Below are 15215 nucleotides of genomic sequence, written 5' to 3'. Positions count from 1 at the left end.
TCCAATGCAGCAGAGATTCCTGCTGCTTAGTTTCCAGTTAATTTTTCAACATTAAGGCAAAGCTGGGAGCAAGAGAACCCAACACCTGCTGACAAGGGAAGTATCAAACAATAAGAAACACTTTATTTTAACTTTACAACATATAAATAGACAAATCTGTGCTTTCCAATGTAGCTTTTCTTCCCCTCCCCTACACCCAGGGTCCTTGTTGCAGTGCCCTGCCTCTGAGAGAAGAGAGCAAGCGGGGCTGAACTGCAGTGGCTAAACCGATCCCGTATGTACAGATCCAGCAGGCACCGCACCCTCCCCAGCTGTCATCTGCTCAGGTCGCGGCTGGCACCTCGGCCGCACAGCATCCTCTCCTCTGCAGAGAGGCCAGCAAAGAAGGGATGCAGGAGGGCTTCCGAGAACGTGATCCTCTGCGAAGGGTCAAATTCCAACATCCTCCTCATCAAGTCAAAGAGCTGCGCATGCTCCAGTGAGTCATGCAACATGTACGTCTGAAAAGAGAAGGGGGGGACAGAGAGGGGTGCAGCGCTCCGGTAGGACAGGGATCGAACCCCAAGGCCCTAGTTCTGTGGCACAGCGAGGCAAGGGCCATCTCCCATCCCGAAGTACAGCGTCCCTCCAGTGCCCTAGTATCGGTCCTACTTCAGCCACGCCAATAACCTACTGTTAGCGCAGGTGAGAGTTTAGGACTCTCTAAAAGCCAGTTACTACAGGAAATTCCCCTCCGCACACCCCGCACCGCTGATCCGGGAAGGGAACGGCACAGCAGCTCAGCCTCATGACACAGCCAGCTGGCTGCAGAGCAGCACCTACCCGCAGGGGCTTGCAGTTCTCTTGGACGTATCTGCCGTCAGACGTGTTCTCATCCCATACCAGGTTCCCGTTGTGGAAATATTTTTGCTTCCTGCAAAGGAGAGGTGGTGTTCAGTAAGGTGGTTAGTGGGACATACTTCCAGCATGTCTCCCACAGTTACATCCATGTAGGTGAGACCCGGTGTGAAGACAGAGGGTTGGCATCCTGAGTAATTAGTCACCAAGAGCTGACTGGACTGTCTGAGTTCAGGAAGAGGTTCTTACCGAGTTTTGTGAATCATGTGGGATGGAATTGGCCCGAGGATTTTTTCCATCATGACAAGATGCTCACGATTCTCATGAGTCTGCAAAGGAAAAGAGCAATGGTGCATTAATTCAGAACTTGGAGGTCTGACGACAAAAGATCTGTCACCTATACAAGTACAGGGGAAGACGAGACAAGCCTCCCTCAGGAATGATGCAGGTCCTGCCCACCTCTGCATCCTCTCATTTTTCTATTCATAGGCACAGTGAAGAAACCAGAAGTGATCTGAACCTTGTCCTTCTGGCAAGGCACAGGTCCTCACACAGAGTTTTCCTGCACTTATTTTCAAACTCAGCTTCTGACTTTTACTGCCTGATCTGCCTTTTCCTTCCCTTCACTGAAGTTTGAGCCTTTTTAGACGTTAAGGATTTTTAGGGTACGATGCCTTTTGCAAGAATCATACCTGGAAGAGCGTGAAGCCGCGGTAATACTCAAACAGAATGCAGCCGGTACTCCAGACATCACATGGCTGCGCCCAGCCCAGCTCTGCAAAGAAAAGCAAGTTAACTTCATACTCTCAACAAGTCCCACCAGATTTCTACTAGTTCCTCGTTGAAACTGAGGGGACTACACAAAGACAGATCTCAAAGTTATCTGTGCGTTTTCTCGTGCTGCACGCTGGCAAGAGGACTGGCAGGGAACAGGTTGCCCCCAAGAACTAGAGCACTCTCAAGCTGGTTTTCCTCTAGACAGCATCATCCTGCAGCATTCCTGGGACAACTGTTCTCCACCCCTCTGCGGCTCCCGAAATCCCAGCAGTACTTACCCAGAATCACTTCTGGTGGACGGTAGTGCCGGGTAGCCACAATAGTGGTGTGGTGCTCATGATCGAAGGTGGCGCTTCCAAAGTCTGCCACACGAATGCTTGTGTTCCGAATGGATTTCTCCTCGCAGCTCTGCAAGCAAACAAGTCTTCAGTGCTTCTAATAGCTGGGTTAGGATTACGCTAGGCTTTGAGAGGAGCTCTCTGACCCCAGAGCTACCATGTCTGCACTACTAATCAGAAGGATTATAACTGTGAAGCTCTGAGCTCTTTACGTCTCAGATTGGTGTTAAGGAAAGCCACCGAACACTCCGCTTCGTGGACTGGAGCCACTGAAGCAGTCTTAAGGCTTTTAGAAGACATGGGAGAAAGAAGAGGCCTGACTTACGGTTTGTTCCTATTAAACAGACTTTTAAAGCCCTGTGGGGCACGTACAGAACAGGGAAGATCCAATTTCTCCCAGGGAGGGAAAGGCAGGCTATTCCTCGTCTATTCACTTCTCATTTGGACGCACCTTTTTCTCATTGTACAGAGTGTCAAAATCTGAATTGACAAACAAGATGTTTTCTGGCTTGAGGTCAGTGTGAGTCAGCTGGTTGTCATGTAAAACTGCACAGGTGGCAAAGAGGAGAGAAAAAAAAAACATATAAGGAACCACGCGCTGAAGCACCCCTACAACTGCCCATCAAAGCACCAAGCCAAGCCCTTCTCAGCTCCCTCCCGACTCATTCTGGTGAGACATCGTCGCCTGGCGAGGCTGGCCCTGGGTGACTTACATCTCAAGGCATGGCAGAGCTGGTAGGCCATGTGCCGGATCTGAGGGAGAGGGTATGGCTGGAAGTTATTCTCCTTCAGGAACTCGAAAGTGTTCTTGCCCAGAAGCTCAAAGGCAATGCACATGTGGCCATGGAAGTTGAACCAGTCTGACATCAGGACACACAAGCTGTGCAGAGGGAAAGACATGAGGATTAACCGTCGTTCAGGGAGTCGACAGAACAGTCATCCTCCCTGTTTCTGGCTACTTCAGAAATGGTTGGTGAGCAAAAGCTCCGAGCCAGCTGACTCAGAAGCACAGTAATCCCTCTATGTACACCAGAGGGACACTCCCTCCCCACTTTGCTCAACCACCTCTAGGGAGAGATCTCCAGTTCAAGTGGGACAAGGCAGCAGGTGGTTGTTAGAAAAGTTTTGGTTAATTTTTCCTCACTGTGACCTAGCACGTCAGTCATTAAGAGTTTTAAGAAAATAAGTGTTCAGTAGAACTAGAGACAGACTTCTTCCAAGACCAGAGAGAGGTCTCCCCACACACAGGAGCCAAGCCCGCAACCCGTGTTTCTCTAGACATCACCCAAGCAGAGCGCCTATCTGCAAGGATGTGGTACTGACTACCCAGGAGTCTCGTAGGAACTTACAATTTGTTCTCCTTGTCCTTCTCTTTGATTTTTTTCAGGACATTAATTTCCAGCCTGGCTGCTTCTCGGTACTTTCCAACATTTTTTATAATTTTCAGTGCCACTTGAGATTTGCCTCTGTAAGGGAAGAGACAAAAGGATGGAGTCAGACAGAAAAGCCCACATACACACATCCTCAGTCCACAGAAAGAGGGCACATCCCAGTTACTCCCGTCACGTCTTCATGTGTTGAAATGTTCTATCATTTCTGGGTCCCAACAAAGCTCTCAAGGTCTGCCAAAGATTTATGCTGCTTGACCAGCAGTTAATTTGAAGCGAAAGGTTATTGCTTGGTAACACTCCAAAGAGAGCTGCAGACAGCTCTGCGAGCACACCATTTCCTGACACAGCAGTCTGTAAGGTCACCGTGACGCCAGCAGCCACCTCCCCTCTCCAACTGTGCCAGAGAGATTTCTGAGGAGGCAGGAGATCCCAGCAGCTCCTATACTAAGCTGACCCCCACGGCTCAGAGCCAGACAAAAGGTCAGGAAGAGGCAGGGGTCAAGTGTAATCACAGGAGAGGTTAAAAAAAAAAAAAAAAAAAAAATAGAGAGGTACCCCAGCAGATTTAAGAGGTCACTTTCCCCAGCTGCCTGGCCCATCCCTCAGCCGGAGTCCACTGCAGCAGAACAGCCTGTGCCGGAGCTCTCAGCCACTGAACAAACTCCCCTGCCTCCCTTCACACACCAGCCTGCACACTCGGGGCACTGAGGTATGAGGCCCCTTCCCACCTGCTATGAGAAACAACTTCTACCACAGCGACAAGTGGAAGGTGACAACAGTTCGGTCCAGTGGAGGCCCAGGCAAAACTGGCAGCACTAATCCTGCCACGCTTGCCAGCATCTGGGCTTGGTGCACATGGGACAGACGAGTTATCTGGAAGGGAAAGATGCCTACCTGGCATGGTCCACACACTCCACCACTTTGCCAAAAGTGCCTTCACCAAGGCTGCCAACAATTTCATCTAGGAGAGAAAACAGGAGTGGATGTGAATTCAGGGGCTTGGCGAGAGCTGAGGTCCTGCAATTTCACAGCAATAAAATGTCAAAGCAAAAAATGTCACTGCTACGCTCTTTAAAACTCAAGTGTCTATTGTCTGCCTCAGGCAATTTACTGGCCAGTCCATTTATAAGCAATAAAACACTAGAGACCCCTCCAGTACAATACGAGAGATCTCGTCTAACATGGGGATAGAAAGTAGAGAGGTAAAGTTTTACGAAAGGTGGCTGTACATCGCTCTTGAAGCCAATCGCCGATCCTGCACACCAGGTGGCCTTCCTTGTCATCTTCCACGCTCCTGCTGCGCTTACTGCTCTGTTGGCTTCTCTGTACACACCGCCCCCCGAAACGGCATACGACCAAGCGCGCACAGCGGGCAGTTCCGAGTGGCAGGATTGTGTTGTCATTCAAAGGTGGAGATGACGGTGCGTCGGTGGTTGGATTTTCCAGATCCCAGCATTTCATAAGGCACACAGCATATATAACGATAGGGATATTGCAAGGGACACGTCAAGACACAAACTAACTTCAAAACAGAAAAGTAATCAACAGCTACAGGTATGTAAAGAAAACTCTCTCATTAGCTACACCTCTGGTGCCGCCGCCTCTTAGGCAGTAAAATGCCCCCCTCTTCTCTGAAGGGAAGCAGCAGCTGGGAAGCTCCAGTGTTAGGTGGCTTGGCTTGGCACCACCGTTCCCCACAGGAGCAGCTTCCTCTGCAGCACCAGAGGATGCTGCCAGAGGCACAAGAAGAAGGAGGGCTTTGCCAGAAGAACGTCATTTTCTCCGCTGGCAAAAGTGATGAAGGGTATACAAGCTGTCAGTTTGGACAAGCTGTCCAGTAGAAGCCAGAGTAGCAGTTCTCCCTCTGTGTAGCCTGCTCTTTTGTACCTCAGTTGACAGATCACCAGCTACCCAGAGCCGTGTCCTGCCCCGGCTACGAACCAGCCCTTCCCTTCTTGACAGAACCAACTACGATGCTGATCCTAAATCCATACGCCCGGCGGGCTGCAAACAGACCTGGTGTTGCGCATTGGCCTTAGGATGCAACTTTAAGCCTGGGAGAACTTCAGGAACAGGCCAGTTAAATTAATCCCCGGGGAGCATTTCACTCTGCTTCAGGTGCCCACTAAAGGTTCGAGGTCACATTTACCTCTGCTACTGCTAGCTTCTACTGGAAAACCAGCCGAACATTCCAGAAAGGACCCAGGGTCCACAAAGCGAGCTGTCCTAATTCCTGATCTTTTTCTATCCAGCTTTAAAAATAGTTACAATCTCTACAGCCAAAGAAATGAATACAAAGCTCTACACTTCCACTCCCGAGCTTCTGTCAGGCTTCTCTTCTGTGCCCCTCACCCCCCAGCTAGTCCAAAATAATGAGCTACAATCAAACCCCAAAAGGTCAGCTGAAACGGAGGAGAAGGTAGAGAGGACAGTTGAGACAGCTGTGAGACTTCAAGGGATTTAGATCACGCCAGCCCAAACCTGTACACCGTTATCACACACACAAACCGCACTGGAGCATTTTCATCATAACCCTGGCTCTGCCTAAAACTAAGAGAGTCAACTGGAAAGAAATAAAAGGAGGAAAGCAACCGACCGTCAGAAGTTCCCAGCCATGCAGATATCCACTACAACTGCAGGGATCAGGACTCGGTCGTTTAGTTGTAGTGACATTTAAAAGCGACAAACGTGTGAAAGATGGAAACGTTCCTTACAGGAGAGAAGCAGTGAAGCAGAGACCTTCGGTCCGATACCTCACAACATTTCCAGGGTACTCCCAGTCTCGGGACCAGCCTCCCCACCCAGTTCCAAATATTCCCTGTTAATCCTTGAAAGGAATACTATGTTTCAGGGTGGAAAACAGGGAAGTTTTCAAAGAAGCTGAAATCCAAGGACACTTGTGTGGAAACAGGCAACGAGGACACGTGCGTACCCTCAGAAGGTGGAAGCCTTTCTCTAAGTACAGTGGGACAGGGGTTAATAAGCACAGGGCTAACGACTCGGAGAACTGGCTGATTGATCCCATCTGGTACAGGATCCTGGCACACAGTCAAACCAACGTGCCTTCGCAGGAGCGCTCCGTACCACCGCTGCATACCAAAGCCCCGAGCAGCAGCGGCGGTATGCAGAAGTGAAGCCCCAGCCGTGTATAAACCTGAACAATGCCCCATCCCCAGCGGCCAGGCGCGCCCCTGTTAGCCTGTCACGTGTGTGCCATTTGAAGCTCTCCCGCACCCCCTCCCCAGCCATAAAGAATACGGCTTCGTTTCCTCACTATTAAGGCTGCAGGGGCTGGACTAGTAAAAACCAATAGCTACAAATGCTTCCTACTGAACAAGACACAGATTTCGGACTATACATTCCACGTAATGAAAACACACACAAAAATGGGATCAGAGGTACTCACCCAGAGTGTTCAGAGCTGAAAGGAGGTAAGAACAGTTAAACCCCTGAACAATCCTAAACTCATTCTGGATGCTACTCACCGAGGAGGCACTGCTACAAGACCTGGTCCTGCGTTTCCGGCAGTGATGCTGATGCTTCTTGGGACGGTGCTGCTCTCTGCCTCTGGATCGCCGCCAGTTTCGCGAGCGGGTCGAGTAATAATCCTCTCCGAAAGACGGGCTTCGGTCTTCAAATCTGTAGGCATCACTGTCCCGTCTGTATCTCCTGTGATAAGGCATCCTGTCATGGCTGTAGGACAAACAACAATGCATTCATAAGCCTGGAAAAGCAGGAAAGACAGAATCCTGCTGAAACTAAGAGCTCTCGCTCCCACTCCCTGGTGGCAGGGAAGAAACAGCTAGCGCCCTAGCTTCAAACCACCCCTCTGCTGCGGCTCCAATGCTGGCCGCTTCTCAGATAAGAAAAAGGAGAAAGTTTTCAAGAGAAAAATAGTGCGGTACTCCCATGTTCCAAGGGGCTGGGGGGGAGACAACTCACTTGGAGCTCGATCTGAGCTGCCTACCTCATCTGAGCCACCTCTGCCACCATACCAAGTGTTTTTCTAGCACCGTTTCTCCTCCCCCAGGGAGGTCTCTCATTAGTTCTTAAGCAAACGAGAACTGAGGCCAGCAGCAGTGCTCTAGGCATCACCCCAGGGGGGACTGGAGTCCCCTAACCACCAAGCCTTCTGTGTACATATACACACAGCCCAGCTCAACACACCATTAGCAAGAGCTAGAAGGAAAAATTGGTCTCCACAGTAGAGTCAAGCTCCTGCACCTCTAGCAACAACTGAGCTCTGCAAGTATCTAAAGGAAACTTTTGGTCAAGCTCATCTCTGCATCAGGAAGGGCCAGAAGACCTCAGACAAAGCTCTCCTGCGGGAGTACTTACAAGCTGGCATCGCACGCACGGTTTTAGGTACCATGTGTGCACATTAACGATAAGAGCAACTCTCCCCGCCCCGCGCTCAATGAGCGAGCATCTGCAAGCTCCAAGTGCCTCAAACTGCAGTTCTGCAGCTCCTGCCTTTTGCTCTGCGGGTCCCACGTGTTTCCTTGGCAGCACTGTTGTGGTACCTCTCAAACTGGACGACAAAAATGGTATTGCTTAGCAGTGATTCCATTCCATCACTTCTGCCCCCGAAAGCACAACAAAGTCTTTTGCACTTAGCCCTTGCAGCTGGTCTAATAAACCAGCCTCCACCACAAGTCTTGCTTTTTTCTCACACATATTGAGTGAGAAACCGCATTTTTGGTAGAAGATGTCACAATCTGGAACCAAGAACAGCACGTTGGCTTTCCAAGGACAAACAGCAGCATTCTGGGCACGTGCCGGGCCAGGTTAATGCCGTCACCCAGCTGACAGCAAGAGCAATGGCTTCGCCAACCAAGACCTCGCTGCAGCTGCATCAGCCCGGAAACAGGAACTTGCGTTGTTTGTGCTCCTCTGCTTTAGCAACAGTTAGCTGTCTCGCTGACAGCTTCACATTCACCTCCTCTTGGGTCAAGAATACAATGTCAAACTGCCTGCTGAAAGCAGTGGCTCTAGGTCACCACTGAACTATCCAAAACACAAAAAACCCAAACCCCCATGGCTCTGTTCCAACATCAATACTCAACTTCAAACACACCTTCTTGAAACTTCAGTGTTTACTTTCAAGATACGGAGGAATCAGAAATGACAACCTGAAGGACTCGGCTACGGAGGAGACCAGGGAACCTGTGAGAGGCTCAGAGTCTGGAACTAAAACGGCAAAAGCCCGTGTTCATCCAAATCTGTCCTACCTAACCCATCAGATGGAAAAATGGGAAAGCCCACTGGGTGTTTCACAATCCACTTCCTTCAAGTAAACAAAAGCCAGGCTCAGAAGAGAAATTAATCTGTAGAACATTTCAGGAATTTAAAGATGAACTCAGCTCCCTTCTGCCTGCACCTGCCCTGTTCAACCACTGGCCGAACCAGTGGAACCACACCAGCTCCAGTACCACCAAGCAGCGAGGACTGCTAGCCTGTTTTGGTCGAACACCACGACATGTCAGCACACGGCTCCCCATCAGCGTTCCCGCCTCTATTCCAGAAACCTCGCCGCAGCTTCTGTTATCAGAGGCCTTATCCACCCCGCTTCCAGTACCTAATTGTCCCTGTGGAAACGCTGAACAAAGAGAGGATCAAAGGTAAAAATCCAGAGTCAAAGCAGGAAAGATCATTAGTGATGCTCAGATCCTTTCTGACAAGATAGGCGAGGGAAAAGTGTCGTTACTTTCAGTCTGGTTTGTAATACTTTCAGAAGGAAGTGGGTCGTTGGGAGAGAAAGACTTGAATGCCTGCACAGCATTAGAACCGGGAAATGTGATTCCAGGGCAGGCTGCTCTCCCTCATTAGTATTAAAGACGTGGCTTTGGGAAGAACTTTTGGCTGGATGCAGCGGCAGAAATGCATAAGGAAAGGCACACGCAATTAAGCCCTTTACTTCCATCTCTGGGATTTACAGGTCTAAAGCTGATCTGCAGTCAGGAAACGAAAGCTGCCAGCGCTCAGCACTCGCTCTGAAACACGAGCAGAATTGAGGACGAGGGTTTATTAGATAACCGTCCCTGCTCGCTCGCCCCGCCAGGGTGGCTGCCGGCGGGCAGGCTGCCCCCCCGGCCTGAAGCCCCCCGTACCTTCTCGATCGCGACCTCCTGGCGAGATCCCTGCGGGGTGGGTACCGCAGCCTCCCCTCGTAGTCTCTGCTGCGAGACCTCTTCCTCTTCCACCTGTGTGCCAGGTAGCTCTCCTGCTCCGGGGACCGGTATCGCTTACAGTGATGCATCTGGGGGGACAGGGGGGTTCACAGCCTGTCCCCCCGCCCCGAGGGACCCCAGGCCCCCTGCCCGAGGGGTGCAGGTGCAGCCCCCCGGCGTGCCCAGGGAAGCCGGCCCCTGCCCACCCGCCTGCCCACCCGCCGGCAGCGTGGGGGGGTTGCGGCTGGAGGCCTCCCCTCAGCAAGCGGGCCGTTAGCAGTTACTGCCCCGGTGACCCCTGCAGAGCCCCCCCCGGTGACCCCTGCAGAGCTCCCCGGTGACCCCTGCAGAGCCCCCCCGGTGACCCCTGCAGAGCCCCCCCGGTGCCCTCTACAGACCCCCCGGTGACCCCTGCAGAGCCCCCCCCGGTGACCCCTGCAGAGCCCCCCCGGTGCCGCTCGCTTTCCCCGGCTGCGGTAACCGCTGGGCAGGGCGTGCCCGGCTGCCCCCAGCCCGTGAGCTCCGGGACGAGGCCCCGCCGCCCGCCCCGGGGCACGGTCCCCGCCGGGGCCACACGTCCCACAGCGGCGCGCTGCGGCCTGGGCCCGGGCCCGAGCTCCCAGCTCCGGAGCGCCGGGCCGGATCCCCGCCCCACCGGGCGGCCCCCGCCGGGCGCCCCCAGCCCCGCCCCACCGGGCCGGCCCCGCTGGCTCACCGCCCCTCCGCGCCCCTCCGCTCGGCGGGTGCGGCCCGGCCTGGCCCCCCCCGGCCCCGCAGCGCCGACGTTGCCGCTTCCGGTTCCGGTGCCGCCCGCCCCGCCCCGCCCCGCCCCGCGCGGCCGGGTCGGCTCCGCCCCGGGCCGCTTCCGCCGCCGCTCGGTGCCCCGGCGGCCGCAGCTGACGGCTGCCGCGCGGGGCCGCGGGGAACGGGCCCGCCCGGGGGGCGCGGGGAGCCGGGCTGGGGCTGGCACGGGCCGCACCGCCCCCCGCCGCACCGCCCCCGCCTCGGCCGGGCCACCGGGCGCCGCCTGCCGCGCCACTCGTGGCCTTCCTCCCCGTGGGCTGCCTCGCCATGGCCTTCCTTGGCACAGCGTTTGTCACCACGGCCTTCTCCTCATGGTGTCCCTCCCCACGGCCATCCTCTCCAGCCTTTGCCATGGCCTCCCTCACCGGGACAGTGTTCGCCGTGACGGCCCTGGTGACGGCAGCCCTCTCCGTGGCCTTCCCACCACGGTCTCCGTACCTTCTCCCCCCGTGGGCTCTGCAGACAAACTCCTTCCACCAGGCGGGGCTGAGAGCCACCGTTGTCCCCAGGGGGACAGGTGACCATCCCCTCCCCTCTGGAGGACAAGCCTTGCTCCCAAGGCGGGACTGTGGGTGCCGCTGGCCCATGGCACAGCCCCGCGAAACGCACCGGGACAGGAAAGAGCTTCAGCCGCTCTGCGTGTGCAGCCGTGCCCAGAGCTTTTGTTTATTCATCAGCCACTCGTTTGGGCCAGCAATTAATGAAAAATGCTGATGAACACCTTTAGCACTGGTGCAGGGAGGGTCGGGGTGGTGTCAGCAAGCCTTTGTGGCTCTCGTGGAGGAGCAGAGCCTGTGTGGACAGGGCACAGCCTGGTGAGGGTCTTCCCTGCTGTGGGACTGGGCGGAAAGGGTGGGCTGGTGGCGGTGGGTCAGAAGGGACAGTAGATTCCACCACCGTGGTGGCCACGGGGCTGGTCTCCCATTCGGGTGAGCTTCCCACCCGTCTCCTACCACAACCGAGGTTTTGGGTGCTCGGGGCTCGCTCCAGGTGCAGGCGTGGAGTGGCCGGCTGGCGGGCGCAGCAGGGGAAGGCTCCTCTTCTCCCCCCAAGGCTGAACCCACCTCACACAGGCTCGCTCCCCCCCAGAGGATCTCCAGCCCTGGTGATGGAGCCCAGAGTTCTCCCACAAGGATGTGTGGGCTGAGACCTCACCCCTCCAGGCTTGGAGACCCCCCTTCCCTCGCTCCCGTGGGCAGCTGAGCCCTGGACGAGCCCTGCCCGTGGGCTGCGGGCACGGCCGGGGTCCCAGAGCGTCGGGCTGGATCCGGTGCCACCGCGCTGACTCCAGCTGCCCCCGGCTGCACATCTCCCTCCAGTGCAACAGGGGCCCACCTGCACGCGGCCCAGTGGGGAGCTGCCGGTGTAGATGCGAACCTGTGGCAGGAGAGGGGCAGAAGCAGTGTGGGACATGGCTGGTGGCCTTCCAGCAGAGCTAGGAACACCCGTTACCCCAAGAAGAGCAATCCCACCCCAGCAACCTCCCGTGGACAGCAAGAAATAGCTCCTTGGGGCTTGCCTGTGCCCCTCCCGCAAGTGGGGGCTGAGACCCTTGGCTGCAGGAGGAGCTTCTGAGCACAGGTGACCCAGGCCACCTTCTTAGCTGTGGTCACCTCCATCCTGCTCACCTGCATGACAGTGAACTCCAAGGATAGCTCTTGCTTCTGGATGTCCCCAGCAGGGAGGCTGGAGAGGAAGGGCATGCTCCAGATGGGGTTGTGGCCGGTGACGGACTTGGTCTCCTCGGTGTCGATGACGTGGCCATTGTGGTAAAGGTGGGTGATGACATAGTGGCCTGGAAACGGAGACAGAGCCTTGGTGAGAGGGACCTGCTCCGGGCACGCACCAGGGAGGGAGGCTGGAGGTTGGCAAGCCAGATTCCTGCACACCATGGGCAGCCACACTGGGGTGCCGGGGGGGGCTACAGGTGCTCCGTGGGGCTCTGCGGAGCTGTGGGCAGAGGACAGGGAGATGCTGTCCATCTTGGTTGCACCTACCCCTCCCCTCCCTGGTTGGGAGCAAGGACCTCCAGAGTCCTCAGCTCATGTCCCTGCCCACGTCCCAGGCTTTGCATGAGCTGGGGGGAGACAGAGGTGTTAACAGCCAGTGGGACAGAAAGCCCCGCGCTATTTTTTTTAGATATATAAATATGTATATTTTAAGCGTTTGGGGGCCATATTGGAGATGTCTAGATCCTAGCTGCCCTACCTGTACTCATTTAGCTTAGGAAAGAGAAGTTTAAGAGGAAATAAGACTACGTGCCAAGCAAAAGGAGGGGTTGCCATTCCCTGTGCCCACCCGGGCATCGCCTTGCCCCCCGGTCCATGCCCCGTGCCCTACCTGGTGTGCCCGGCATGTGCGAGAGCTGGCCCAGGTGCTCTGCCTTGTGGACCAGCACCTTGGTGCGGCTGGCCAGGGCTTGGTACTGGAGGAGAAGGAAAAGCTGGCCAAGGGATGTGGGTGGTCTGGGTGGGAAGGAGAGGACGCTGCGGCTCGCATCATGGGCGCTGAGGCGCTGGAATGAGGTGAGAGAGCAGGAAACACCGTGAAACCTTCTCCAGCCTCCTCTAGTCTCTCCAGCTCAGGGATGCTTGCCTCCCACCTACACTACGGGTGGGTCATGAATGGGCAAAAAAGAGCCAGGAAGGTGAATTTGATGCTTACCATCCCCGCGAGGATGGTGCCAGCTCTGCATTTACCCCTTCCACCCTGGCACCCCCATCTTCAGCGAAGCCCCCAGGCAGAGATGCTGCCACTCGTTATGGTTGATGGATGTTAATTATGGGCAGCTGATGAACCTGCGCCACAGCAGAGGACACCACAGGGATGGGGGTTGCTGTCTCAGTGCCTTCAGTCCCTCCCGCTGCCTCCCACCGGGTGGTGCTTGGAGGAGGCTCTGCCTCTCACTGGGGAGTTTTAGGGCTCTGAGACCAAGCAGAGCTCAGCCAAAACATGAAGACAACCCCCGTGCTGGAGCCTGCTGCCGCCTCACCTTTCTGAGCTTGGTTTTGGTGCTTGACAGCTCCCAGCTGTAGCAAGAAGATGCCCAGGGGTCCCAGGTGGCCTGAGCACAGGGAAAGAGGACCTCTCCCACAAAGGAGTCCTTGAGGCTGCTGCAGAACCTGGTGTAGACGGTGAAGCGCAGGGTGAAGCTCCTCAGCTCCTCCAGGCTGTACCGGCCAAACCGGCACGGCTGCCGGCGGGCAGGGTGGAGGCTGCTGTGGTGCACGGCCACATGCCGGGATGCCGGGAGCTGCGGCAGCAGGTACACCTTGACGTAGGAGCCCTTGGGCAGGTAGGAGATGCTGAGAATTGTCACAGTGAGCGTGGCCTCAGCTGGCGAGTAGAACAAGTTGCAGTGGAGCCGGGGACGCTGCTTGGGGCCAGTGCCAGCGGGCAGCGGGGTGGGTGGTCCTGGGACGGGGTGGACTAGTGGGCTTTCCTCATTGCAGTTTGGCTCTGGAGATGGTGCGGCAGCGCTGCCATGCTTTCGCCGGCTTTTTAGGGAAGAGAAGAGTGGGCAAGGATGCTCTGCCATGGAGGAAGCCCCTGCAGGGTGCTGATGATGCACAGGAACCCTCTTTTTCCTGGGCACCCAGCACCTCCCCTGCCACTTCTTCATACACCTGCTGGACAGGCACCGGCACCGTCCCGGCGGGCAGAGCAGGTCCCAGCTCCACCATTGCCTGCTCCCGGCTGAGGCGGGGGTGCTGGCGGTGCCACCAGCACACGGTGCAGCCCAGGAGGATGCTGAGACAGAGCAGGGCCAGCCCTGCACCAAGGAAGACCTGCAAACGCACTGGAGAGAGCGGGCACTACTAGCACAGCAGGTCTTGCCAGGGCTGCACGGCCGTGGCTCTCGGCGGGGGATGGAGCAATGGAGAAGAGCAAGGCCTGGGTGCCCACCTCCCCGGCCATGCCTGTGACCCACCCCCATCGTTGCAATCCGGGATCGGAGTGGGGCATCCCAAAGCCAGAAGGTGGGAGTTGGCTTGGTCAGGGCCGTGCTCGGCACCTGTGGGTGTGGGCAGCCTGACACCGAAAACAAACGGAGCCGGAGCCTCACCCCGGGGGTGATAAGGGCTTGGGAAAGGTGGCGTTATCAGTTATCAGCCCTGCTGCCAGGGTGATGCGGGTCGCTTGCTTGGGGGGGGGGGGGGGGGCGCACAAAATGTGTGGGGAGGCCCTGGTGCCCCTGGGGAGGAGCAGGAGACCGGCAAGGGGGAGATCTGGGGACGCCTGAGCTGGATTCAAAGCGGCAGCGCTCCCCAAGTTGTTGTGTACCCAAGCCTGGCCCCAAAAGAGGGGGCACCTCCTCCCCAGGCTGTGCCCAGAGGACCAGTGTCCTGCGGGGGGTTAAGCTGGACTTTATCCCTCCTGGCTGGGATGCCCGCGGGGTTTCAGGCTCCCCAGCAGCTGAGCAGGGTGGCATCTCTGCATGTGGATCGTTTAAGGACCAGGGAACCAAACTCCTGGACATCAGCGCTGAAGTTTCATAGGAAACTTGGTTTTCAGAGGTGAGCAACAAGCGCCAATGCAAATCCCTCCGCGTGCGCAGAGCCGGCTTCGCCTGCAGCCCTGCAGCGAGGGATTACGGAGAGCAGGGTCTGGGCAAAGCTCTGCCAGAGCCTGAGCCGGCTGGGTGGAGGGATCGTCCTGTTTGCCCCTGCCCAGATACTTCCCTCTGCGCTGGGCGTCTTTAGCCCTTTGTTACGTGTTAGGGAAGCCAGGCTGCGGTGGGATGAGCGGCAAACGGCGGCATTTAGGGGAGGGATGGAGGGAAGGGGGCTGGGATGTGAACTTGCCTGGAGGATTATATTCCAGCCCAAACAGCGGCTGCCAATGTCCACGGGCATCCAGCCCTGGGAAAGCGAGTTGGGAGGGCTGGAGCACGGCCA

General features: G+C 56.2%; 1 protein-coding gene across 2 annotated transcripts; it reads right to left on the bottom strand.

Annotated features, from left to right (window-relative positions):
* Positions 1–101: 101 nt before the first annotated feature.
* Positions 102–10348, bottom strand: CLK3 (CDC like kinase 3). 2 transcript variants are annotated; one of them, XM_040601781.1, is made up of 13 exons: positions 10229–10348; positions 9454–9602; positions 6829–7036; positions 4573–4666; positions 4238–4304; positions 3302–3418; positions 2666–2832; positions 2404–2498; positions 1893–2022; positions 1530–1612; positions 1087–1166; positions 823–913; positions 102–500 (listed from the first exon to the last, which is right to left on the bottom strand). In XM_040601781.1, exons 2-13 carry the CDS (start codon positions 9600–9602, stop codon positions 315–317), a joined length of 1467 nt encoding a protein of 488 aa, XP_040457715.1. In that variant the 5' UTR covers positions 10229–10348; the 3' UTR covers positions 102–314. The 2 variants fall into 2 exon arrangements, with proteins under 2 accessions (XP_040457715.1, XP_040457716.1); XM_040601782.1 differs by lacking the exons at positions 4573–4666; positions 9454–9602; positions 10229–10348 and having other exon boundaries at positions 6829–6938.
* Between the last annotated feature and the right edge of the window lie 4867 nt (positions 10349–15215).

The sequence above is a fragment of the Falco naumanni genome, chromosome 7 (assembly GCF_017639655.2).
Source record: "Falco naumanni isolate bFalNau1 chromosome 7, bFalNau1.pat, whole genome shotgun sequence".
NCBI lineage: Eukaryota > Metazoa > Chordata > Aves > Falconiformes > Falconidae > Falco > Falco naumanni.
The sequence above is the reverse complement of the archived record's forward strand: the minus strand, read 5'-3'. Positions and strand labels throughout refer to the sequence as shown.